Source organism: Magnolia sinica, chromosome 15, assembly GCF_029962835.1.
Source record: "Magnolia sinica isolate HGM2019 chromosome 15, MsV1, whole genome shotgun sequence".
Lineage (NCBI taxonomy): Eukaryota > Viridiplantae > Streptophyta > Magnoliopsida > Magnoliales > Magnoliaceae > Magnolia > Magnolia sinica.
In genome coordinates, this window is record NC_080587.1 from 16,754,464 (window position 1) to 16,779,219 (window position 24,756).

Genomic DNA, 24,756 nt, shown 5'->3' on the forward strand with positions numbered 1-24,756 from the left:
CACCGTCCATTTGATGGGTCCCCTTTAGGTTATGGGATATCCTAAAATTATTTGTATACGGAACTCAGGTGGGCCATACCATCTAAAACCATGTGAAGACATGCCTAAAACAAATAAAAGCACTTGGTGGAGCCCACCTGAATTTTGGATGCGTTTGAAACTTGGTCTGGTCCCTCATCCAAGCGGGACACACACAATGGATGGTTTGGATTTTTGAACCACATCTCGGTGGGCCTAATAAATGATCGTGAAGATTTTAATGGGTGGGTAACCCCTCTCAACTGTTGTATGTGGTGTGGCCCACCTAAGTCATGGATTTGAACTGATTTTTAAGCCCGTGGCGCACCACGGAATGATGCATCTGACTGGTGGGGTAGATGTTCAACACACATCACGGTGGGGCCCACATACTATGTATAATGCGAGCAGCTTTTGGACATTTTGGCCCCCACAACTAGTTTGGTAGGGCAAATAACTTTTGAATGTGGGAAGACATTTTAAAGGAAGGTAGGGCACTTTAGGAATGGAAAATGTTGTTGGATTTTAGGTTTGGCCAATTTTAACCCTAGAATAAGGAGTAAGTTTGCTTTTTCAAAGAGCATTTTTCTACTTTCAAATCCTTCCTGCAACTTGCCTGCATCACGTATCTTCATTGTTTGTAGTCCCGCATAGAAGGCGTCTTTTAGAGAACCTGTGTGACAAAGGCTCCTTAGGGTCCACTGTAATGACTATGCAACATATAAACCCTACATCTATTGTATTGGCTTATGTTAGGATGTCAACCTAAATGAGGCAGATCTAAAGTTTGAGTGGGCTTTGAGTGGGCCACACCACCGGAAAAAAGTGGGCATAGGTTGCCCATCGTTGATACCCTTCTCTCTTTCTCTCTTTAAGTTTGATAATTAGAATTCTATCAATGGAGACCATGTGTGTGAGATCGTTTCCATTCTTAGGCAAGTTGCCTGCACTATATTTACAATATAAACAATTAAGCTGGTCTGCTTGTTGGATTGTTGGCATGTGTATGAAGCAAATGCATGGTTGAAAAAAGTGATTAACGGTTCGTATACAATGTAGTAATGTGGCCCATCTTAGGAGTAATATGGTTCACATTTCGCTCATGTCTAGTATGTTGGCATGTGTATTTGCAAACACGAGTAACCTTCACATTTTGTTTTGGATTTGTCTTCTTCACCTGTTGATTCTGTTTAAGGAAACCTATATTTAGATATAGGCTGATTTTTTCTCTCTTTTCATGGAACCAATTTTTTTTTTTTTTTTTCTTTGTAATTTTTCTATGTTTGTTGACAGTTTATCTTGTTTGGAGACCCTTTTGAATTTAAAATGAACTTTTCTTTTATGGACTAATTGTTTGGTGGGGTTGAATGAATTTAACACTTTTTGTGTCACATACAGGGTGTTTGGACGCACCATGGATTTGAATTGAGTTACAATTACTAGTCTAATGAACTGGAAATTGTTGAAGGAGTAAATAACCAAATGTAATTTCCTTAGCATTCAGAGCAAGGGCCTAGCTCCAAATTGCAATTGCATGACTTTCAAGAATCCAATCAATATCATGGTTTTCAAATTTTATAATTACTTCATTTGGCAAAATCAGATTTATTGTCTTGCTTTTTGATGAAATGGGCCTTCAACTTTTCATATTGTTCTTGATCTTGCAGGGGTGTTCAAAACCATGCACGCAAAACCCAAGAGGAGAACTGTTACGGAGAATGGCAATGGTGGCGACGAATCGGCCATTGCCACTTTGATAGGGAATGGGGAGGATGTAGGTCCCATCGTCCGGCATGCGTTTGAAATCGGAAAGCCTGAGACCCTCTTGCACCAGCTTAAGATTGTCGGGAAGAAGAAGGAGGTCGAGATCGAGGAGCTTTGTAAGCTACATTATGAGGAGTTCATTGTTGCGGTCGATGAGCTGCGAGGCGTCTTGGTTGATGCTGATGAGCTGAAGAATGCGCTCTCAGGCGAGAATTTTCGGCTCCAAGATGTCGGGAGCTCTCTTCTCGTAAAGCTCGAAGAGCTCCTTGAATCATCTTCGATCAAAGAAAACATAACAGAAGCCATACAAATGTCGAAGGTGTGCGTTCAAGTCGCAGACCTGTGTGTGAAGTGCAATGAACATGTATCCAACAGTCGGTTTCACCCTGCATTGAAGACATTGGACCTGATCAAGGACTACTTGCCGAACATCCCTGTCAAGGCTCTTCGGAAGGTGATCGAGAAGCAAATACCAGTGATAAAATCACATATCGAAAAAAAAGTAAGTAGCGAGTTCAATGACTGGCTTGTCCAAGTTCGGAGCAAAGCCAGGGAAATCGGGCAGTCGGCGATTGGGCAAGCAGCATCCACTCGCCAAAGAGACGAGGAGATGCGGGCCCGCCAAAGGGAAGTCGAAGAACAGAGCCGGCTGGGGGAAGGGAATTGCGTGTACACCTTGGACGTTGAGGAGATCGATGAAGACTTGGTTCTCAAGTTCGACCTCACGCCCGTCTATCGAGCCCACCATATCCACACCTGTCTTGGCATTGAAGAACAGTTTCGTGATTACTACTATAAAAATCGGCTAATGCAGCTGAATTTGGACTTGCAGATCTCATTGATGCAGCCATTCCTCGAATCCCATCAGACGTTCTTCTCTCAAATTGCGGGATATTTCATAGTAGAAGATCGGGTGTTGCGGACTACGGGCAATTTGCTGTCAACAAGCCAGGTGGAGACAATATGGGATACGGCCATCGCAAAAATGACGTCGGTTTTGGAAGAGAACTTCTCAAATATGGATGCTGCGAGCCATCTTCTCTTGATAAAAGACTATGTCACTCTCCTATGTGCAACTCTTCGACAGTGCGGGTACCAAGTAACGCCATTACTTGAGATTCTTGACAGTAGTAGAAACAAGTACCATGAGCTTCTTCTTGAAGAATGTCGGAAGCAAATGCTTGATATTCTCGCAAATGATACATACGAACAAATGATAATGAGGAAAGAGTATGAATACAACATGAATGTTGTATCATTCCATCTTCAAACTTCGGATATGATGCCAGCTTTCCCGTATGTTGCACCCTTCTCTTCTTCAGTTCCCGACACATGCCGCATCGTACGGTCATTCATTGAGGATTCCGTGAACTACTTATCATATGGGGGGCAGATGAATGTTTACGACATTGTTAAGAAGTATATCGACAAGCTCTCAATTGAAATTTTGAATGAGGCTCTATTGAATTCGATCCATAGTAGCGCCACGGGCGTGTCCCAAGCGATGCAGATCGCAGCCAACATAACTGTTTTTGAGCAGGCTTGTGTCATTTTCTTGCGGCACGCAGCCCATCTGTGTGGTATCCCCGTCCGTGTCGCGGAAAGGCCTCATGCTAGTTTAGCTGCCCGCACGGCTCTGAAGACTTCACGGGAGGAGGCCTACCACGCATTATTGAGACTGGCGAACTCAAAGGTGGATGAGATAATGTCCCTCACTGAAAATGTCAATTGGATTGCCGACGAAGCCCCGCCAAATGGGAACAAGTACATAAACGAGCTGGTGATTTACCTCGACACGTTGATGTCCACAGCGCAACAAATCCTGCCATTGGATGTATTGCACATGATAGGAACTCAGGCACTAGAGCATATCTCTGGCTCCTATGTGAATGTTCTTCTCAACGAAAGCATCAAAAGGTTTAGCATTAGCGCGATCATAGGCATTGATAGTGATTTGAAACGGTTGGAATCTTTTGCAGATGAGAGGTGTTACAGTGACGGCTTTAGCGAGGTCCACAAGGAAGGCAATCTGAGAGATTGCTTGGTAGAGGCCCGCCAACTGATGAACCTTCTGTTGAGCAACCAACCTGAGAATTTCATGAATCCTGTGATAAGGGAGAGACACTACAGGGCATTGGATTATAAAAAGGTGGCCACCATTTGTGAGAAATTCAAGGATGCACCAGATAGGCTGTTTGGTAGCCTCTCGAACCGGAATACAAAGCAGAATGCTCGCAAGAAATCAATGGACATGTTGAAGAAAAGATTGAGAGATTTCAATTAAGACCCAAGTATGTTATTTAGACTGCCTTTGGATGTATCAGTACCACCCTAAGTTCAATAAGTGGAAATGACCCAAATGCAGATCTCCCCTAAAATTCATATTGAGAGAATAGCCTCCGAATTGTGATTATTTTCAAGTTGGAATCCTACGGAATGCAACTGTAATTATTTGGTCATTTCCACTTTATTGAACTAATTATTGCAACGCAATTGAATTGCGGATTTGAACACAACTTCGGATTGAATAGTGGTTTTAAATGCAGCTTTGGATCCTATTTTTCGTTCCTCCATAGCTTTTCAGCATTTCAGTAAATTTAGGATGGAAATGATTATTCTCTGTTTCCTTCGTTTGCATGCTCCATAGTAATTTCTTTAAGTCAGGACAAAATGCAGATCATATCTATTTGTGAGAGGTCCTAACTCGTAACAGCATAGGATTGTAGAATGTAGTGATGGAATTTGGAATTTTCAAATCAAGAGGCTTGTTTTTTTTGTAGATATCTGATTGAAGTATCAAGTGGGTTTTGTCCATATGATTTAGTTATATTTATTTCTTTATAGATCCATGAAGGTTTATGTTTTTAAAGAGGAATATACACTGTACAATACCCAACGAACTGTACGTGTAGCCAACCTTTTGGTGATCCAAACTGCTCATATGTGGACCCTATTGTGGATGGTAGATGCCCCAAGAATCCCGAATTGGATAATCCTAACCATGCAATTTGCAGCCCCCATCCTCTTAAAAGCAGACCATTAGCTATGATGTTCATCTGCAAGCCAATGGTCAGCCAGTTAGATAATCATGCAAGGGAGATATTGGAGCATTGCATATACTGTGATGGGGCCTTGCAGATGAACAGCTCATATTACCAAAAGGTGGGGTCATCCCTTGTTGGCTTCATATATTCACTGGGAAATGATCTTTGCACAGCTACTTTAATATGCATATAGTCATATTTGAAACATGGGTACTCTAGATGGTTCAACTAGTCTAATTCTCTCTTCATGGGCCACCAAGCTGAACATCACGGTCATCAGATGATCATAACCAGAACAAGCAATGGGTTGCAGAATGGACGGTCAAAGATGTAGTAAGAAAGATTGAATCCACGAACCAGATAGCCCATAAGAAAGATCTGAAAAATCACTTTGATATGATGATCTTAAGCATCTGACAATGGATGGTTACAAAAAGGAAAATTGTTGGGATGATTAGGATCATCATGCAATGAGAGTATTAGTAGCATAATGGTCCATGAAGAGTGGGTAGAGTACATAGATGGTTCAAATCAATTAATATAGTTCTGTATGAATTTCTCGACCGTTGTATGATATTGGATTCAATCATTGTTCTAAAGCTCGCTGAATCGACTTGAAACTCAGCTGAGTCAGCTCGTGGAGATTTCGAGCCGGGTACCTGGGAAACTCTATGCAATGCGTCTCCATGACTTGAACCAAGTCATTCGTCTTATGAAAGCCAAGATTTTATTGAAAATATAAGGCAAGAGTGAGATTTGAAGCTTCAAGCTCAACCAAGCAACCTACACCCTTAAGCAATTGGGTAATAATGGTGTTGTTGTATACTACTAAATCTAACTATTTTAAATACTTTCCAACCATCCTAATTATTTATAATTTACAATAATTAAATCTAACTATTTTAAATACTTACTAACATTCCTAATTATTTACAATTTATAATAATTAAATATTATGTTGAGGGTTTGAGTCAACTCGACCGAGCTGAACATTGAGTCTAAGTTTTTGGGTTTTTGAACTATGGATTTGATTTAAAATATCCATAGAGAGGAGCTATTGATGATACATTCCAATACTATGAGTTTGTATGGGAATTGCAATGCATTGATGTTATGAAATGATACATAGGATACTTTCTGGTAGAGATTATTGAGATGCAGAAATTTATTTGTGTGGTGTCATTGCATGGATTTATCATAACATACATGATACTTGTTGGAGAAGAGAGGAAGAAGAGATTTTTTGGACTTGCAGTATTGCAAATAGAATGCTTTTGAATGTTTTGAATTATGAAAGTAGATATTACAATGCTTTGAATTGTTGGAAGGGAGGATTTTTCTTCTTATTTTGGTTGTTTCCTCCATGCACATGAAGACCCTTTTTATAGACTCTTGAGGAATGATCTACATACAAGAGTAAATGCACTACAACTTTCTATAATAAGCATTAATTACCTAGGAAACTCAAAAGACACTTTCTAGACATTTCTCAAATATATTTTTTATTTTCAAATTATATTTTCAACAATACTTTGCATTTTGATCAGCTTCCAAAAGATAAAGAGAGAGGTGTTGTGAGCCTGGGAATTTCTTGGAGGTTTGCTCTTCCTGACTGTAGGATTTTCTTAGGTTTTTTCTCATGATTTACTTTATTTTCCTTGTGTTTACTCCAGTGGTTTGCAGTGGGTTTGCTAATCCCCTGTAATAGACTCTGATCCACATTCCTAACGGTTGGATCTTCAATACTCCAAAGAGAAATCCCCCCCTCATGCTTTGGAAATGCTAATCTTCATTAACCTTTGATTTAAACTTTTATTTATTTATTTAAATGACGATAGGGTATCCCCACCCCTTTTTTTAAGGCAGGACTAATCCGGTAATCCCTGCGGATGCACGCAATCACCTGCAAACCACCTTTGATTGAACCGTTGAAAATGGATCTTACGAAATAAAATATCATTTACGATATTGATAATATGTTAAAAGCGATTTTAAAGATATGGATTAATTGACCATTGTGGTGATTAACCAGGCCTCCACCATGAATGGTCAAGATCAATAGGGCTACATGGCCATTGATCCAACAAAAACTACATACACGCCTTCATCTCTTAGTAACTCTTTCTCTGTTTCAATCATAGAGGCGCATGGCATAAGTGCTATAGTTTTGAAGCTTTTCTGGTCCTGAATTTGGATTTGGGTTTTGAACTCTTCCTTTGATCATTAAAGCTTTCCAAATTCTCAGATTATCTACTCTATGTTTCTCCAGATTCCGACTGGTTGCGTTGATACATGGATGCAGAGCGGAGCGGTCTTTCGCATATTTGTAACTTCATGAACGGCTGCTCGAGATGAACGGTCCAGATCTTGTCTTGATTCCAAATCCACACACGACCTACTTGGATGAGAACCTGTTCAATCATATGTGAGTGACACCACCTTGGCTAATACTAATTGAAGGATCTTTAGTCGTCCACTGGAAATGATTTTTTGCACATTGAATGTGGGTTATTCCTTTTTTCATAGTATCCATTTCTAGGTTACTGATGAGATGGTTAAGAAAGTTGGGTCTGCGTTATCTTAACCCATGGACGATTCATGGTCTACCGACTTTATGAATGTGGCCTAGTCACAGCTAGTCGTTGAACTTTTTCCAAACGATCATATGAGAAAAAGAAAGAAACCTCAACTACTTGGGAAAAGCTATGATGATGATGACATGGCAGACCTTTTTAAGGAGTATACTAAGAATGCAACTTCAAAATTGCAATACTTAAATAGGAGTCTGCTAAGATAGAATCCAACTTCATAATTGCAACATGTAAAAGCACCATCCAATTGAGCCATAGGTTCAACCCTTGATATAGACTTATTGTCGCCGATCAGTTTATTTTGTAATTTCATAGGGCAGTGGAAATTATGTAAATCACCCCATTCATTCGTTAGTTTTCAATAGGAGTGAGCATTTCGTGGATCTGTCAATAGGAGTCAAGAGCACAAATGTTTGTATTATATCACTTTCCAGTGTCTTTGTAGAATCTATCGGATCCTCCGTCCTTGTGATTTTAACTCCGGGTTGGCAGGGATTTGTAGGTCTAGAACTTTGAGGTCTTTAGAATCTAAACATGGGATTAAATGGTATGGAATTGTATTAGATGGAATGAACACCATTATTGCACAATGATTGCATGTCTGGAAATACCATGATATTTTGACTGTCCAATCCCACATTTGGGATCAAATTCGTCCTATGGGAAAAGCACTATATTAAGTGAAACCCGCGTTTGGTGGACCATGGAATTGTAATCAACAGATCAAATTCCACAAATGATTCCGGTCACCTGTACACACATGCTACTCGAATGCCACATGTAAAGGGCGCATATGGATGGACAACGTGGATAAAACACATGCATCAACGTGGGGCCCATAGATGTGGATTTTGAAATCCATCAGAAATCCCGCAATGTCTATTGTTGGGACCAGATGATATGATACCTGAATTAATCCAATCATTCCGGTCATTTCCAAACGCTGGATGGAATTTGCATGGGACCGAATGCAATTCCATACCAATTAAGGCCTGTTTGGATTGGTGGAATTGAAAAGGTAGAGATGGAAATAAAAACATCATATTTGAGGAAAACCATGGATGCGGAAATCCACGGAAAAGAATTTTAAGAAGTGTTTTAGTGTTTGTGATTCTCAGGAAAATATGGAATGGTCAATGGTCAAAAAGTGAAATTTCTCTCAAAAAGTGTGGAAATGAGGATTATCAAGTTTTGCTTCTTTGTTTTTCTTTTTTCTCTTTTCTCTCTCTCTCTCTCTCTCTCTCTCTCTCTCTCTCTCTCTCTCTCTCTCTCTCTCTTTTTGGGGTCAGGAAAAGTAAAACACCCATTTTTCAAAAGAAAATCATTGTTAGGAAACAGTTTTCCACGGGTTACTTTATTGTCCCAGTTAGTGGAAAACGTCACATCTACAGAAAGGGCTTTCTTTTCCACAGTAAATCTGATTTCCACCAATCCAAACAAAGCCTATATGTGAATCCCATAGCATACAACCCCAACTTTTGATGTTGCAACCGAAACATGATAACATGATCATACTCATTAATACAATTAATCCTCTCTGCACCCACATCCTAAGAATTTGGGCCATCGAAGATCAATGGGCCCCTCCGCCCCACACCATTGAAGGAAATTCTAGAAATGCTATTGTGCCAGCCTCTTGGAAGTGGACATTTCTTGTAGATCATATTATCCCGAGATTTCTTTTTTGAAGGTTAATTTTTGTCTTGCTCTGAGAGAGGCTAATTCGATTGCCGATTTTAGTTTTATGTATTCTTCCTTGGTTGATTTCATATCCTTTGCACTTTCGTTTAATAAAATGCTTATTACCAATCCTGAAAAGATCGTTGTTATCAGATCCTTTCCGCATTCAATAGCCATACTTGTACTAGAAATATCTCTATTGACAGTACATGCAATTGATGAAAACACATATGAGATGACCCAAGAATGTAATGCGTGCCACGATTTTGTCGGCCAACATTTTCAAGTTGTATACTTACTAGTTGTACTAATCTGAGCTGTATTCATATCCCAGAATTCAGAATTTAAAAGATTGTTGCATCTCCGTACCTATATCAGTATAATATTTCTATTGATTGTTCGTGTCATAGATGAAAATTTCTAGTTGTATACTTACTAGTTGTACTAATCCTAGCAGTATTCATATCCCGGGATTCAGAATTTAAAAGATTGTTTTATCCCCATACCTGTATCAGTATAATATCGCTGTTGATTGTTTGTGTCATCGATGAAGTCACATACAGGAGAAGCCTTCTCCGATGATTTTGCATGGGCCACGATTTTGTCAGCCCACATTTTTTGTTGCTGCTGATTGTGTGGATTGACTAGACCAATTTCATCTAATCTTAGAAAGTCTGCGATTAATGTCAAATGAACTGAGTTGGATTGATCAATGGAAACAGCATGGCTTCTTTCAGATTTTTTTTTTCGATGACTGATTAATCATGTTTATCAAGAAGCTAATTAAGCTAATAATTTCCTATGGAGCAGCCTTTGTCTAATCTATGTGTGGGTGGCATTACCAAATGGTGACCTCAATTACAGGCCCATTAGATAAATTAGGAATATAATTGATCTTATCTTCGCAAGTACGGTGTCTTTTTTTTTTTTTTTTCCCAGCAGTCTGATGCTGTCTGAACAACCCAAAAGGATAATATTATATTATGTTTGTTTTCTTTGATTAAACAGAATATGCCAGTGTTCTAGAGAGGTGTCTTTTTTTTTCCCCAGCAGTCTAATGCTGTCTGAACAACCCAAAAGGATAATATTATATTATGTTTGTTTTCTTTGATTAAACAGAATATGCCAGTGTTCTAGAGAGAGAGAGAGAGAGAGAGAGAGAGAGAGAGAGGTGAAGACAATTGAAATTGAAGGTGAAATACATGGAATAAAAAGTAGGTAAGAATCAAAAGTCATTGAAATGGTAGGCGATTGGGCTTAGGTGCAATGGTAGTTGAAGATTGACTAACATGCCCGATGCAATGGTAAACAAATTTGTTAGAATCCTAAGTCATTAATTGATGAGAGAGAATCCCAAGTCATTAATTGATGAGAGAGAGAGAGAGAGAGAGAGAGAGAGAGAGAGAGATGAAATTGAAAAGGGAATTGTGTAAAGACTGTTGATGTATCTCGGTCTCCAGGCCCGTCGTTGGCGTTTTACTCCTAGTTGCTTGGAGGGCGTTCTTGTGAGATCATCTACTTTGCTCTGCTTAGCCATTTGGTGTTGACGTCTGTCTTCTAGTTCCGTTGTATTGTGTCAATCAAGCAGCCATTCATATAGCCTCCAACACTGTTTTCATGAGCGAGAAAACACAATAAAGTTGTGGGGTCATAGGGTTCATTCCTAATACATCAACAAAGATAATTGAAATTGAGGAAGTTGTATCAAGGAAAATTTGAAATTGAAGGTCAAATGGTAGTTGAAAATTGACTAAGAATCCAATGTCATTATTGTAGAGAGAGTTGAAATTGAAAAGGGAATTGTATTAAGACTATTGATGCATCTCGGTCTCTGGGCCCCGCCACTGGTAATCCACTCCTAGTTACTTTGGGAGGTGATCTTGTGAGATTGTCTATTTTGTTACCTCCCTAGTCATTTGGTGTTGACGTTCGTCTTCTAGTTCCATTTTATTGTGACAATCAAGCCGCAATTCCTATAACCTCCAACCCTCTATTTTTCACGAGTAGATAAAGCACATTAAAGTCATGGGTCTAGCCCCGATACATCAACAAAGACAAATTTAAAATTGAGAGAGAGAGAGAGAGAGAGAGAGAGAGAGAGTTTTTAGTCGAGATAATTTTTAAATTGAAGGCCAATAGTAAGCAATTGTAGTTGCAATCCTAACTAAGAATCCAAAGTCACTAGTTGGTGGGTGGGTGGGTGGGCGGGCGGGCGGGCGGGTTTGGGTGGGTGGGTGTGAGAGGAAAACAATTTGCAAGTGAATAATCCACTAATGCCTACTTGTAAACTCGGCAACTAAAACCCAGTCAGCTCAGGCTCCGGCATAATGAGTTCATCTCATTTTATTTAATCATAATTATGTATTAGAGATCATTTTTTTTTTTTTTGTAAGGATTAAAAATAATCTTAAATAACTAACAATCATCATCGCTAATATATAATTGTAATTAACTAAAAATTAGGGCTGTTAGCGGGTCGGGCCTTGGGTTGTCCCAGCCCAGATTTTGAACCATTTCGGGCTGAGCATATTCAAAAATTTGATTTTGGTAGGATCGGATCAGACCAAATCCAACCGGATTGGATTTCGGATTGGATCTGATTGAGTTGCTACATGAACTGAACTTGACTCGTCAGATTCGAGTGGATCTACTCGATCCGACCTGACCCGACCCTGGCTTTCGGTTCGGATCGGATCCGACCGGTTCAGTGGAGTTGGATTGAGTCAAGTGGGATCTTGCCCACCTCTACTCTTGAAACACTAAGTTATAGTGCTCCTAGTTGAATTGTTCACTTGGACAGTCAATTCGACTGATCTGAACTGTCCATTATTTCCATAACACATTTTGTAAGTGATCATACAAATTTCTTACTATCGGACGATCAATCCATCTTTGATTTGGCCTTATTTTCTACATCCATCCATTTTCAAATCCACGGATGGGATGGTTGCAATTGCCTAATAAAAGTAATTCTTTAGAATCATAAGCAATCGATGATAGACTCTAACAAATAGATGGATCAAATTGTTGATAGGACCTATTTTTGTGCAAATTATCTTGGCCATTCATATTAAAGGCCATTTATCAAACGGATCATATTTGTTAGATCGGAGTGATTTTGTCTATTAGCCCATGAAATTTTCCCTGAACCTATTGAACGGTCTAGATCAATGGACTGGACTAAGTTTCCCAATGCAACTAGGAGCACTATAATCAAGTGGTGTGGTCCACCTTAGATTAGATCTCCCTCATTTTTTGGATCATGCCCTAAAATGAGCTGAAAAATGGACGGGTAGTGTGGATACATCACATACAGGATAGTGGGGCCCACAGAGCTTTTCCAACGCCACATAGCTACACCATGCAATCCATACAGCCCACAGGTGAGTGTACGAAATCCAACCTGTCTGAAAGGTGCACCTCACCATGATGATCAGAACAAGAAAAATCTATCTGATCAAATCATCAGGTGGGCCACACCATTTTACATCATCCAAAAACATCAAAATTCATGTGGAGCCCATCTAATGATTGAATTGCCTAATTCTAGTTCATCCAATGTCAGGTGGTTCGCATCTGTCGAGGGTTGGATGTCATGAACACTACATAGGCCCCACAATCCTGGGCATCCAAAGTGGGCCAAAGATCATATATATATATATATATATATATGGAATGGTTTCAGCTGTAAAGAACTAGAACTAGCTAATTATCACTCTTTAACTAGTTTGAATAGCCAATTATTACTCTTTGCCTGGTTTGAAAGCAAGGAAAAGAGCTGATTAAATTTATGGGCCCTACCGTGATTTATGTGATATATCCACACCGTCCATCCTTTTTATCTGAAGATTTTAGACCATGAGCAAAAAAATGAGGCAGATCCAAAGTTCCAAGTGGCCACACCATAGGAAACAATGGTCTTAAAATGCTAACCACCGAGAGATGATTCCTTCCTAGGGCTCACATTGATATTTATTAAATTTATCTAACCTTTTTCATAAGATCATACAGATATAATTAAGGGGAAAACAAAAATATCAGTTTCATACGAAACTTCTGTGCCCCTAATAAGTTTTCAACTATAGGCATTCAATTCCCACCGTTTCTTATGGTGTGGTCCACCTGAGATTTGGATCTTCCTCATTTTTGGGCTCATGCCCTAAATTCAGTTGGCATAATGGATAAGCCGCATACATCATTTTTTTTTTTCACACCCAGCGTCAAATATTACCCATTTACAAAAGAAAATTTGAAAAGCAAACAAACCCTAATAGAAACTAACGACATGATTTATGGTTTATATGAAAAAAGAAGGGTTTATTTGACAATACTTATGAGAGATTTTTGGTGCATTGGTATATGTCGAAAACTCTCTATTGTAATAAAATGGATTTCACTAGGATGTGTTTGGATCTCACTTATTTTTCATTTTTTATTTATTAAATTTGCAAGTGGCATGTAGATGCCGAAAGCTAGTCTTTCCCCATTGCTTTTTAAATGGGTCAACAAAGCATTGATTGATTATCTCTTATACATATGTTAATGAGACGTAATATTTGACTATATATGTGAACCTTTTGTCACACTCGCCATCCCAAAAAACACACACGGGTGAAATTTCAGGTCCATTGAATACTTGAGTTGGACACAATGTCATATTAAATTCATGTGAAAGCATAGTTTTATTGCCATCCAAACACGCCCTTCGGAAACTGTTATTTTTAGGGTCCTCCATGCCATGTCATGGTGAGAATGCAGGTCCCACCATAGATTTCCATAGGCTAAAATATCCCCTGATTGGATTATCTAGCATGTCCTATTTAGAGAGAATTATGTGGGGAATGTGTGTTTGAAAATCCAAGATGGGTCATGTTTTAAGTTCATACAAATGGGGTCCACAGTTAAGTAATCCAAAAATCTCCTTCTCAAGATAATCATTAAATCTCAATATGTGTCATGCAAATAGGCCTTGAAGAAGGGAAATAGAGCAAAGATCCACATTTAACTGATGGTCCAAATTGCTAGGCTTCTCTAATATTGGTTCACTCATCCCATGGTTTTAAGATTCCTCACTCATATCCACTCTGACTTGGTCGGACCCAATCAGGTTTGAAACCTTGAGTCACCCCGACTCAGACGAGTTGCGACTCGACTCAAGACCGAACGAGTCAGTCCGAGTGGCCGAATCACTTAACCATGATTCCCCACTTAAAAAGAAGAAAGAGAAGGCAGAAGAGCGATCCGACATAATAAATAGAAGGATTTGCGCCTCAACGCATGCAGGAAACATGGTGTGTGGTGATCTCATTTAAACCCAAAACTAGTAACCATTGGGAGTTTTGATCTTTTTGAACCAAGGATAAAAGCATCTAAGCTGCCTGATGCTTCCTAGTTTTGTCCAAATAGCACAGTTTTAGCTGTCCGATATAAGGTAATATGTGGCCATATGACTAATACGGTTTAGGGTTTAGGATTTAAAGTTTAAGGCAACATGTAACGACATGACTAATACAATTTAGGATTTAGGGTTCAGGGTTTAAGCAGGGCTGTACACGAATTGATCAGTTAGCTCGCTCAACTCGACGCGAAAAAACTTGATTCGATTTGGTTCGAAACTGAGTTCGAGCTGTGTCGAGCCGATTTTTTGAGCTCGAAAAAATTTCGAACCGAGTTTGAGCTTGGCTGAGCTCGACTTAACTCGGATCGAACCCTAACTCAAATCGAACTGGAATCGAACCAGTTCGGTGACTCGATTACTTTGATATTGATGTTGCTCACCGAGTGTTTGATGAAACGACCCAATGAAGTGTTGACTAGTGGCAAGGAAGGTATGTATATGAAACAAATATCCATTTTTCTTGATTTTGATGTTACCTACAAGGTGTTTGGTGAAATACCTGTAAAACCGCTGTTGTTGTTTTACAAACTGTGAGAATTTGAAGGTGCAGTCCATGTGTTTGCGAAAATGCCACAGAGGCGAACTCGGCTTGAACTGGCCCAAGCTGCTGATTGAACCGAGTTGAGTTGGCCAGTCAGGCTTGAGGATCAAGCCAAGCCGAGTTCGAGCTGGGGTCAGCTAGTGGCCGAGCCGAGTCGAGCTGTGCCAAGCTCGACTTGTGTACACCTCTAAGTTTAAGGTTTAGGTGCACCAAAACCGATATTTGATTCCAATAGTGAAGGGTTCATGTAAAGGGAATGCGAAAGTTGTTGTGCACCCAGTGCCAGAAGATTGAATTCGATTTACAAACTGGAGTTGATATGATCTAAACAAGATAAAAACATTATCAAAAGATGCCCGAAGCTTACTAATTGTCCTAATTATATTTTTAGCTACATGATGTGAGGCAATATGCAGCGATGTAATTGGTATAATTTAGGGTTTAAGGCAATATGTTGCAATATTATCGAAACAATTTAGGATTTAAGGTTTAGGGCATTGGTGCACCAATCGGCCCCAATAGTGAAGGGATTATGATGCGAACTAAATAAAAAATAAAGAAAAGATGTGGATACACATGGAAATGGTTCTTTCAATCCTACATATAAAAATATGAAAGGTTATCTCAAATGAATGTGACCCACCAAAACTAGATAATAAGGTCTGATTTTTCCTTTAAGAACTAACAAAGTGATAAATCTTGCTCTCCACAATTTCTTTTATATATATATATATATATATATATATATATATATTGTAATGCCCCGAATTTCAAGAACCCGAGTACATGACTCGTATTCCCAAAACCTAGGTGTTAACTGAATAACCATGATGATTAATAGGAAATCAGAGTGCAAGTAGTGGGAAGCAACCATAGCATAGATATAAGTAAAGTGTGAACAATATCTTGGCCCACTAAGCTAGGGGCCAATATACAAAAAATCCTTAAATATAGAAATGATAATCCCAAACATCTAACATAACTGGAAACTACTGATTTAAGCCGTAGTATGTAGCCGCTTCCTGATACGGTTCTTCATCACAAGGCTCCTCCTCGACTGCGGCCTCCTCCTGATCCATCGTGAGTCCATCTACCCCTGCATCCTCTGTATGGTTGATCATTGATGAATGAGTGGCTAGCTCAGTGTGATCTCCCCTCAAGATTACACACTGCTGCCACAGACAAGAAATAACATAAAACATACAGGTAGTCCAAAACATAACGAATGTAGTCTTATTATGTGTATGGATGTATGAATGCAATCATCGCCCCACGGATGCTCATCCGTGCGGTTAGTGGGTTCGTCACCTATGTAATCATTGTCCCGGGAAAGACATCCAGACGGACATTGGGCTCGTCACCCGTGCAATCATTGTCCCGGGAAAGACATCTAGATGGACATATACGTACGTCACGTACGATAGTAATAGATGTTGGTCTGTGCCATGTATGCATGATTAACCATCAATAATTAGTCCGATTAGAATCAACAATTTTAAATAAGCTCACGGTCACTACGGGGAGCTCATGGCTCAACATAGGCCAACGGCTCGGGCATAGTGTCTCATAACTATCATCCCGGGCCCATGAGACTACCGCCTTAGGGTGTGTTTAGTACTCACCAACACGTAGTCAATCAATTCAATATAATGGGGCCACCACCAATGCTGACTGGGGATGAAATGTTGAAATTAGTAAGTACGACGATTAAAACATGACGGCATGAATGGTTCAAAGACGGGTAAACAATGGTATTTAAAAGGTTACAAAGTTCATCCCAAGTCAGTTAGGTGGAACCACACATGGATGGTAAACCCCGTAGTCAAATGCCAACAACCAAAACCTCCATGTCATGGGCCTACTTGTATTGCAACCATTCTATTTACACCCTAAGCACGAACTCTCCTTTGTTAGAGTTTCCCATGGAGAGATTTCAACAATGTATGTATCATAACAACAACATGGATCCTATTATGAGTAAGAAATAGGGAACAACGCATATATTCCTTGAGATTACAATTACATGCTAAATGAACTAACACATGGCGTATGTAACGAATATCTAATTTAATCATTTGGATAATCTAATACACATGTTTAAGCGAATTAAGCAAGTATAAAGCATGGGAGACATCAATTTGAATAAGCATATCAATTAAATACAGTCTATTCCCACATAATTCATTATAAGTCTGAATAGCTAGTAAATTACTATAACAACTACTTCTAGTATAGTTGGAAGTGAAAAACCCAAGGGGAAGAAAATCATCACCAGATAAGTTGTAGGGCGTCCCTTGATATGAGTTCCCTTGAGAAGTTAGCGGCTCCACGTCACTCAAATAGTTCCCTAAGGATTTGTGGTGTTAGACAGCAAGTCCTAAAGCTTTAAGTGTATAGAAAGTTGGTGGGGGGTTTGAAAGGTTTCATGTATTAGGCTATTCGGGCCCGACTTAAGGTAGCTAGGCCCATTAGACTCTTGTTGAAACCGGTGACCCGACTTTGGGCCCAAACCCAGTATTCATTAAGAGCCGAACTAGGCTTAGGCTAGGTCCGCCCACTGGCGTGTAGTAGTGACCCTGAAAATAGGCCTTTACTAGGCCAGATTTGGCCCGTAGGCTAATAACGTGTGGCCCACCTACTGTTAGTGTGTGGCCCACCTACTGTATGGTGAGGCCCACAGCAAAGGGGCCTGCTGCACCTCATGGCAAAGCCCACTGAACCTTTGGTGCGGCCCACCTTTGTATATAGTGAGGCCCACTCATTTTGAAGGTGCGATCCATTTGGGCTGTAAGGTGCGGCCCACCTGGATTTTTAACCAAGGTCAGACCCACTGCTGTTAGTGTGTGGCCCACCGTTATATATGGTGTGGCCCACTTGTTTTCAAACGGGGTGCGGCCCATTATTATATATGGTGTGGCCCACCTGTTTCAAACAGGGTGGGGCCCACTGCTCTGCATAGTGCAGCCCACCCGTGCTGGTAAAGTTGGAATTATGAAACCACGATACACAACGTGTATTACAATGTAACGACCTTGGAATTTTTGTGCTAATCTTTCCTTAAGTAGTTGTTTTGGGGTAATTAGCGCTTTACTCGATTGCTTGTGAAATCCGCATCAATCACTTTAAATTATATCTGCATGACTCTAAACATGTAGATTAGTGAGCGCTACGTTACTCTGAAACCTGGGATCCATCGCTAAATCCAGTTGTTTTGGAGAATTTTTGGAAGATCTGGATCGGACCTAGACCGCGCGTCGAAAGTCCGATAGCGATGATCTTAGGCTGTTGCGGTCACCGAGTTGGGCTTGACCATCTTCTCAAAAATCAAGTCCATCTGATGTTCTGGGTCGATTTGCTTGAGCTCGAAGTGAAGAGTGTGAGAACGGTTGGAATTTATTAAGCTTTTATGAAATCTGAGTCGTGTCGCTTGCGTGACGATTTTAAGCTATCTGACCGTTGGATTCTGACCCAATTTCACCCTCTGATCAGGATAGTTGGCCCAGGCATATCCTAGTGCTTGTGGACCTGATCGAGTTTCCGTGACCGTTGAATTGAGTGTGGTCCGCCACGGCTGATCTGAAGAGCCGGTCGGTATGAAAACTCAGCCTGACCTAGATCCATGGTCAGTGAGCTTAAGTCCGACCTTTCGTGGTTATAGGCCCACCAGAAGTGCTTCGTTGGATCGAGAAATGCTTACTTTGGTTATAACCTAAGTATACCTTGTCCCTAGGGTTATTTTCATCAAGTAAAGGCCTATTTATAGTCCTTAAACCCTAGCTCTCTTTTCCATACGATTTTCTCTAACCCTAGCTTGGAAAGAGAGTGAAAAAGAGAGAGAAAGTGAGAGAGATAAGTTGGTGAATCATCTTGGATTCTTCTTTGTTCTTCTTCATCTTTGAATCTTTGCTTTGAATCGTTCTTCTGACGATTCTGAGTTCCTTTGGGGTAAGTTAACCTAACCCTAACCTGTGTTAGAGCTTAGATTAGACTTGGTGTTGTTGTATCTCATTTCCATCTTTGTTCTAGGGTATTCTAACGTCGTTGACGAAGACAACTCGTCTAAATCAGTTCGGTGGTTCTTTCTTCGCTTAAGGTGCGGACTTTAAGTGTATAGGTTATGGTTTTCAAGGCTTTCAATCCCAATTAATGATTTATTCTTGTTATGGATGAGATTCTGCATGCCAAATGTTGAGTTTACATTGCTTTCCTGATATGCATGTGCTATATTGAGATTTGTGTATTCTATGTGTATTTATAAAGTACCGTATACGTATAAAATATGCACTTATGTTTGCCATGATTATTTGTCATGTATGTGTGCTAGATGCATGTATGATAACTCCTTGGTAAAAGGAATTGTCTAAGTGCATGTATTCCAACATACGTCATGTATGTTGTTCCATGTATGCTAAGTGTTTGTAGAAATGCATGAATGATCTAAAGTGTAACTTATTACACTAGTAGTGGGTGTTGAGAAGTGATTCTCAACACTCCTATTGATGCGCATAATTTCCTTTATGCAGTTACATTCCAAGTTATTTAAATTCAAGCATCTCCTATGCTTACATTTATGTTAAGTCGAGATTCTTCAGATGCGTATTATACCATAGTTTAAGTTGTTGTTCCATTACTGTTTTACATTCCATATGAATATCTGTAGTAGTGTAAAGTGTTTGGGACTATGCCTTAGTCCAGGAAATCGGTAATTGACCCTATATGCGTGGTTGAGATTGCTTTCGCCACGTAGGACGTATTAGACGAACCCGAGCCGTATTAGAGTTGGCGGCAGTGGTTTGGCCACGCGGAGTGTTTGCGTACTCTATGTCGTTCAATTCAACGTGCGCTCGTGTTAGTCGAGTTCGTCAAGTAACCCGATTGTCCGATGTATGTTTACCATGTATGGACGCTATTGCTTGAATCTAGGGTACCGAACTTACCAGTGACATCCTATTAACTATGGTACTTGATCCGCTAAGACTCATGAGCTGGACATGGTGGTATGAGACACTGTGGTCGAGCTGTCGGCCTACGCTGAGGTGACGAGCCTCCCCGTAGTGACCAATGAGCAATTAAACTCATGAGCCGATTATGGTGGTATGGGACACTATATTCGTGCTGTCGGCCTACATTGATTGGTGACGAGCCCTTTGTAGTGACCTCGAGCATACCTGGATACCGCAATGAGGTGACGAGCCGAACTGTGGTAGGAAGGGCATGAAAGGCGTGCATTGATTGGTGACGAGCCCTTTGCTACGACCTCAAACATATGATTGTATGAGATGTCTAGGATTGATGACCCTAGTATGGATTACCGTTTGGATGGTGACATGAGGAAGGTATCTTAGCTTCCCAATCCGGCCGTGTGAAATGGACTAATAACAACTTGATAATCATATCCATGCACCGCATTTGCATGTGCTTTGTAGATGTGGCGCACTTTGAGGCAATGTCATGCGTAACGTAAGATGAAGACGCTGAGGGTGTACGCGTGAGGGCACGCATCATATTGCATACATCCTTGCATTAACAAGAGTACTTAGGATTTATTTAATTGTTCTGCTTTATCATTACTGTTTGATTGAACTGATAACATGTTAACCAGTGCCTTATTGTTCCACTGAGTTGATCACTCACTCCCACGTTTCTGGGGCGGTGTTAAACACCCACCAGACTCTGTCTTATGATGTTGCAGATGTGGATACGACGTTTGAGGCAGAGCGGGAGCTGGATGACGACGAGGCTGCCTTCTCCTATATGCAGTTTTCAGATGGGTTCTAGCGAGCCTTGGTCTGATGCGCGGGATCTTTGGAATTATTTTTGGGATCGGAAATGATGTAATTGATACTTACAATTTTGTTACCAAACACTTTCATACGATCTGGCTTGTATATGTAATTCAGGGATTTACACTTGTACACATATTTTGCTATAAGTCTTCCTCTTGCTTTATTCACTTATCCCTGAATCATATTTGTGTTTTGGCTTAATCTATTCCATATTTTATGCACTAATACAGTCAACATACATTCATCATTAAATATGTTGCATAAGTGATGTTTTAGAACTCGGGAGCTGAGTTATACTCGACCCTCGAATTTCAGGGCGTTACATACAACAATACACCAATCGTTCCTGCCTGTGTTGGCACGGTAATGCATAGAAGCTTCCAATGCTGCACAAGCATGACTCTTCTTTAAAGAGCTCTTAAGTATTCCATGAGCAAGTACCTTAACACTCACCTCTTCAAGTTGAAATTCACCTGTCTAAGAAATTTTTATGTCTAGAATTTATTCCCTATAGAGCTTCCATCTCAAATACACTGTAAGGTATGGATTAACTGTCCATCCGAGTGGTTTCCGGAATTATACAAAACAGCCAGCCACCTGCTGGGAAGGACTGAGAGTCCAAATGGAGGGCGTTACTCAGCCCAAATGTAAGGCCCACTTCTTAGTCCAGTTTGGGCTTGAATGCAGCCCTTTTACAGCTTGGTTTCAGCCCAGCTCTGGGCTAGTCTTTTGCCCAGAAAACGTCCCACTACTGGACTATTTTTGGACCCAAATCTCAGCCATTCCAAGGGCTGATTATTGCATTGATCCAGGGCCCAGATAGAGCCAGCTTCCTGCCACAATCTTGGCTAGAACTCGGCCATTAATTGGCCTGATTTCAGCCAACAGGAGTGTGGTTCCTACCATGGTTGTTGTTGGATCCACGCTCCAGATGAGCCCGGCTAAGGCCGTTCTTGGACCTGTTTTAAAACCTAGCTGAGTGCTCAACTCAGGTTCATTTAAGCTTTGTTTCCGAGCCAGAACATAGCCCGTTCATGGTTGTTGGTTGCCTATCTTGGGTCCCAAAACATGCCCATGGTTTGGACCGATTTCTGCTTCAAGCAGAGCCACCATTCGACCACTGTTTCAGCCCAAAATAGAGCCTAATGAAGGCCTATTTTTCAGCATAAACCACAACTATTAAGAAGGTTGGTTATGGGGCCGGAATGAAGGTGTTGTTAAGCCTGGATTCAGCTCAGAACAGAGCTTTTGTTTGGCCTGCTATAAGTCTGAAACAGGGCCATTGCTTGGCTCGGTTCCAGCTCAAAACAGAGCTTCCCCGAAATGCAGCCATTTGTTTGGCCTAGTCAAAGGCTATCTTTCCCACGAATTTTAGCCAGTCGTTCAGCCCAAAACACAGCCAAGATGTAGGTTGGTTTCGGTTCTTCACTCGGCTAAGATGAAAGCAAGCTTCGGCCCAAGACACAGCCATTGTGGAGGCTGGACCGGACCTTGCTTTGCTGTTCACGTCTACAACAGCTAGGTGTAGCTAAAGGGTAGATGGTTACCTGGTGGTTTTGGCTTTGAAAGGAGGCACAATTCTCACCTCCTTTCACTTAACCAAGTCGATCCACAGACTCAGCTGTCCCTCTCCCTTCACTCTCTCTCTCTTTTCTTTCTCTCTTTCTCTCTCTTTCCTTTCTCTCCTCCTCTCCCCCTTCGGTGTGGATCCCTAGGTCTACAGGACCTTTTTATAGACAGGGAGAAAGGTTGCAACAGCTGGAAACGGTCCAACTTGTAACGGTGAGATCTGAGATCGGCCTTGCATGGGGCCCATCCACTCGTTTGGATGGGAAGCTGACCCCAATGCCCACCAGAAAAGCACTTTTTCTGGTCTGGTGGGGCTCATCTCGTGGTGCCGTTTGGTCTGATTAACGGAGAAGATGAGAGGGCCAATAATGACAACTTTCAATCTATGATGTATGCCTGAGATCTGATCCATTTGGATGGACTAGATGAGTATTGGGCCCACTTCTCGGGCTCCAAACGTCAGTTTGGGAAGATCCCACGAGATCTTCAAGTTCTCACTGCTCTTACTCGTGAGATGGGGTATTTCTCCCCAAAATCTCTCTTCGCTTAATAGGGGATGGTTGGGATCTTTCCACATGGCCAGGGGATGTCTGAGATCGTGCCAGCTCCAGCTCTCCTAGAGAGAGACTCCTCTTTGCTTTCCCATATACAGGCCTTGTTTGGCCATTTCTGGAAAGAGAGAGCACCACTCTCTCAGGCGATGGACAGCTGGGATGGCCAGATCGGGACAATCACGGGCCACCCATGCGGTCCCAGATGGGTCCCATCTTGCAGATATCCACCACGTGCAACCCATTGGACGGTTGCAACCTATTTCCGTCGTCCGTTTACAATGGCTCAAAAGCCTATATGCTTTTGTTAAGTCGGGTCCCACAAGATTAATGAACGGTTTAGATCCCTCGAAAAGTGCCCAGGGTGGGCCACTTTGGAGCCCAAAGACCGTCAGATTCGAATGACTTGTTGGCGGGAAGGAATTTTTGTGTTTTGGCACAGTCAAAGTTGGTTTGACCAACAAGAGACGTCCAGTGCACTTCGTGCACTAGCACTAGGGTATACATGCACTTCGGTTAGGACCCACTATGATGTTTGTGACCAAATCTATACCGTCCAATTGTCTTGGGGACCTTATGTAGGAGTCCAGGACTAGTTGATGGTGACACCCAGTTAGGCAATATTATTCATCTACATCCTTTGTTTGGCCAATCTACCTTGATCCCAAGGTTGGATTGATTTGAAATTGGGTTTCAACGGTAAAAAAGGGGCTCGGATCATGATGAGGGCTTGATTTGCCACTAACTCTTAAGAGTTGGTTGTAGGAGCGTTGTTCCTAATATGATTCAATTAAATGACAATGGAATTCTATAAGTTGGGATTTTTGGTTAGTCTTACCTTCCTGGCTGTCATGGAGTCCGTCTTAACTCCTAGTGCCTCTTGGTGGATGGCTTTGATGCTAGCTGGAGTTCACACCCTGCATGCATCGTGTTCAACTGACTAATTAGCCTGTTCCATTTTCTATTAACGTGGTTTTAAGAAGGTAACACCTATGTACCAGAGGTACGGATATATATATATATATATATATATATATATATATATATATATATATATATATATATATATATATATATATATATATATAATAAAAGGGATTACAAGACTGATACAAGAGAATGAGCTGAAATAGTCCCGGCCAGGACTTACTTGAAAGTGCCTTTGTTTGTTAATATACGTGAGTGTTGAGTCTGTCAGTCAAGTGAGCCCCAAGTTGAAGACATCAAACTCAAGACTCATCAAATATGAAGGCACACGATCGTTCTTAAAAGGTAAACTAAGCTTCATCTACCCAAAACAAACCTTGACAACTATATGCCCCTAAAAGAACCTAACTTACCCTTGACTACTTCTAAAAAGCTTCTAGTAAGTTTGAGTTGTTAGCTTTTAAGTATTGGAGGAAGTATGAAATGAATAGGTAAAACAAAGGTTCTAATGATAGCATTGAGATGTAATCGAGGACATCTTCGATGGAATCAAACGTACATCGAAACCAAGCCCATATAGTCCAGTAATAAACTGAACAAATGCGGGGAATTATCAATTGCATCGAATCCACTTCGATTGAATTGACCTTGGGCTTATTTCCTCCATAATAAAAAATACTCTAAGTGCTCCTCGTTATAATCAAAGCTTCTTCGATAACATTAAGAGTAAGTTATCGATGGCATTAAATACTGATCGATGGCATCGAAATGAGGACCAGTTTGTCCAGCAAGCTTTCAGGTAAAACCAATATGTTCGATCACATCGAAGACCATTCAATTGCATCAAAATTCAAAATTCGATTGCATCGAAGGACTGATCGATTGCA

At 40.7% G+C, this 24,756-nt stretch overlaps 1 protein-coding gene across 3 annotated transcripts; it reads left to right on the forward strand.

Moving 5' to 3' along the window:
• The first annotated feature begins 1,012 nt into the window (after nt 1–1,012).
• LOC131227593 (exocyst complex component SEC15A) lies at nt 1,013–7,349 on the forward strand. Of its 3 annotated transcripts, XR_009162377.1 has the most exons (3): nt 1,014–4,073; nt 5,452–5,629; nt 7,129–7,349. XR_009162377.1 is itself a non-coding variant. In XM_058223401.1 (2 exons), exon 1 carries the CDS (start codon nt 1,700–1,702, stop codon nt 4,064–4,066), a length of 2,367 nt encoding a protein of 788 aa, XP_058079384.1. In that variant the 5' UTR covers nt 1,013–1,699; the 3' UTR covers nt 4,067–4,073; nt 7,096–7,349. The 3 variants fall into 3 exon arrangements, 2 of the variants coding, with proteins under 2 accessions (XP_058079384.1, XP_058079383.1); XM_058223401.1 differs by lacking the exon at nt 5,452–5,629 and having other exon boundaries at nt 1,013–4,073; nt 7,096–7,349; XM_058223400.1 differs by lacking the exon at nt 5,452–5,629 and having other exon boundaries at nt 1,016–4,073.
• The last annotated feature ends 17,407 nt before the right edge of the window (nt 7,350–24,756 follow it).

Coding starts and splice junctions, on each gene's coding strand:
- LOC131227593 (XM_058223401.1), top strand. CDS start 1,700: ATGCACGCAAAACCCAAGAGGAGAACTGTTACGGAGAATGGCAATGGT.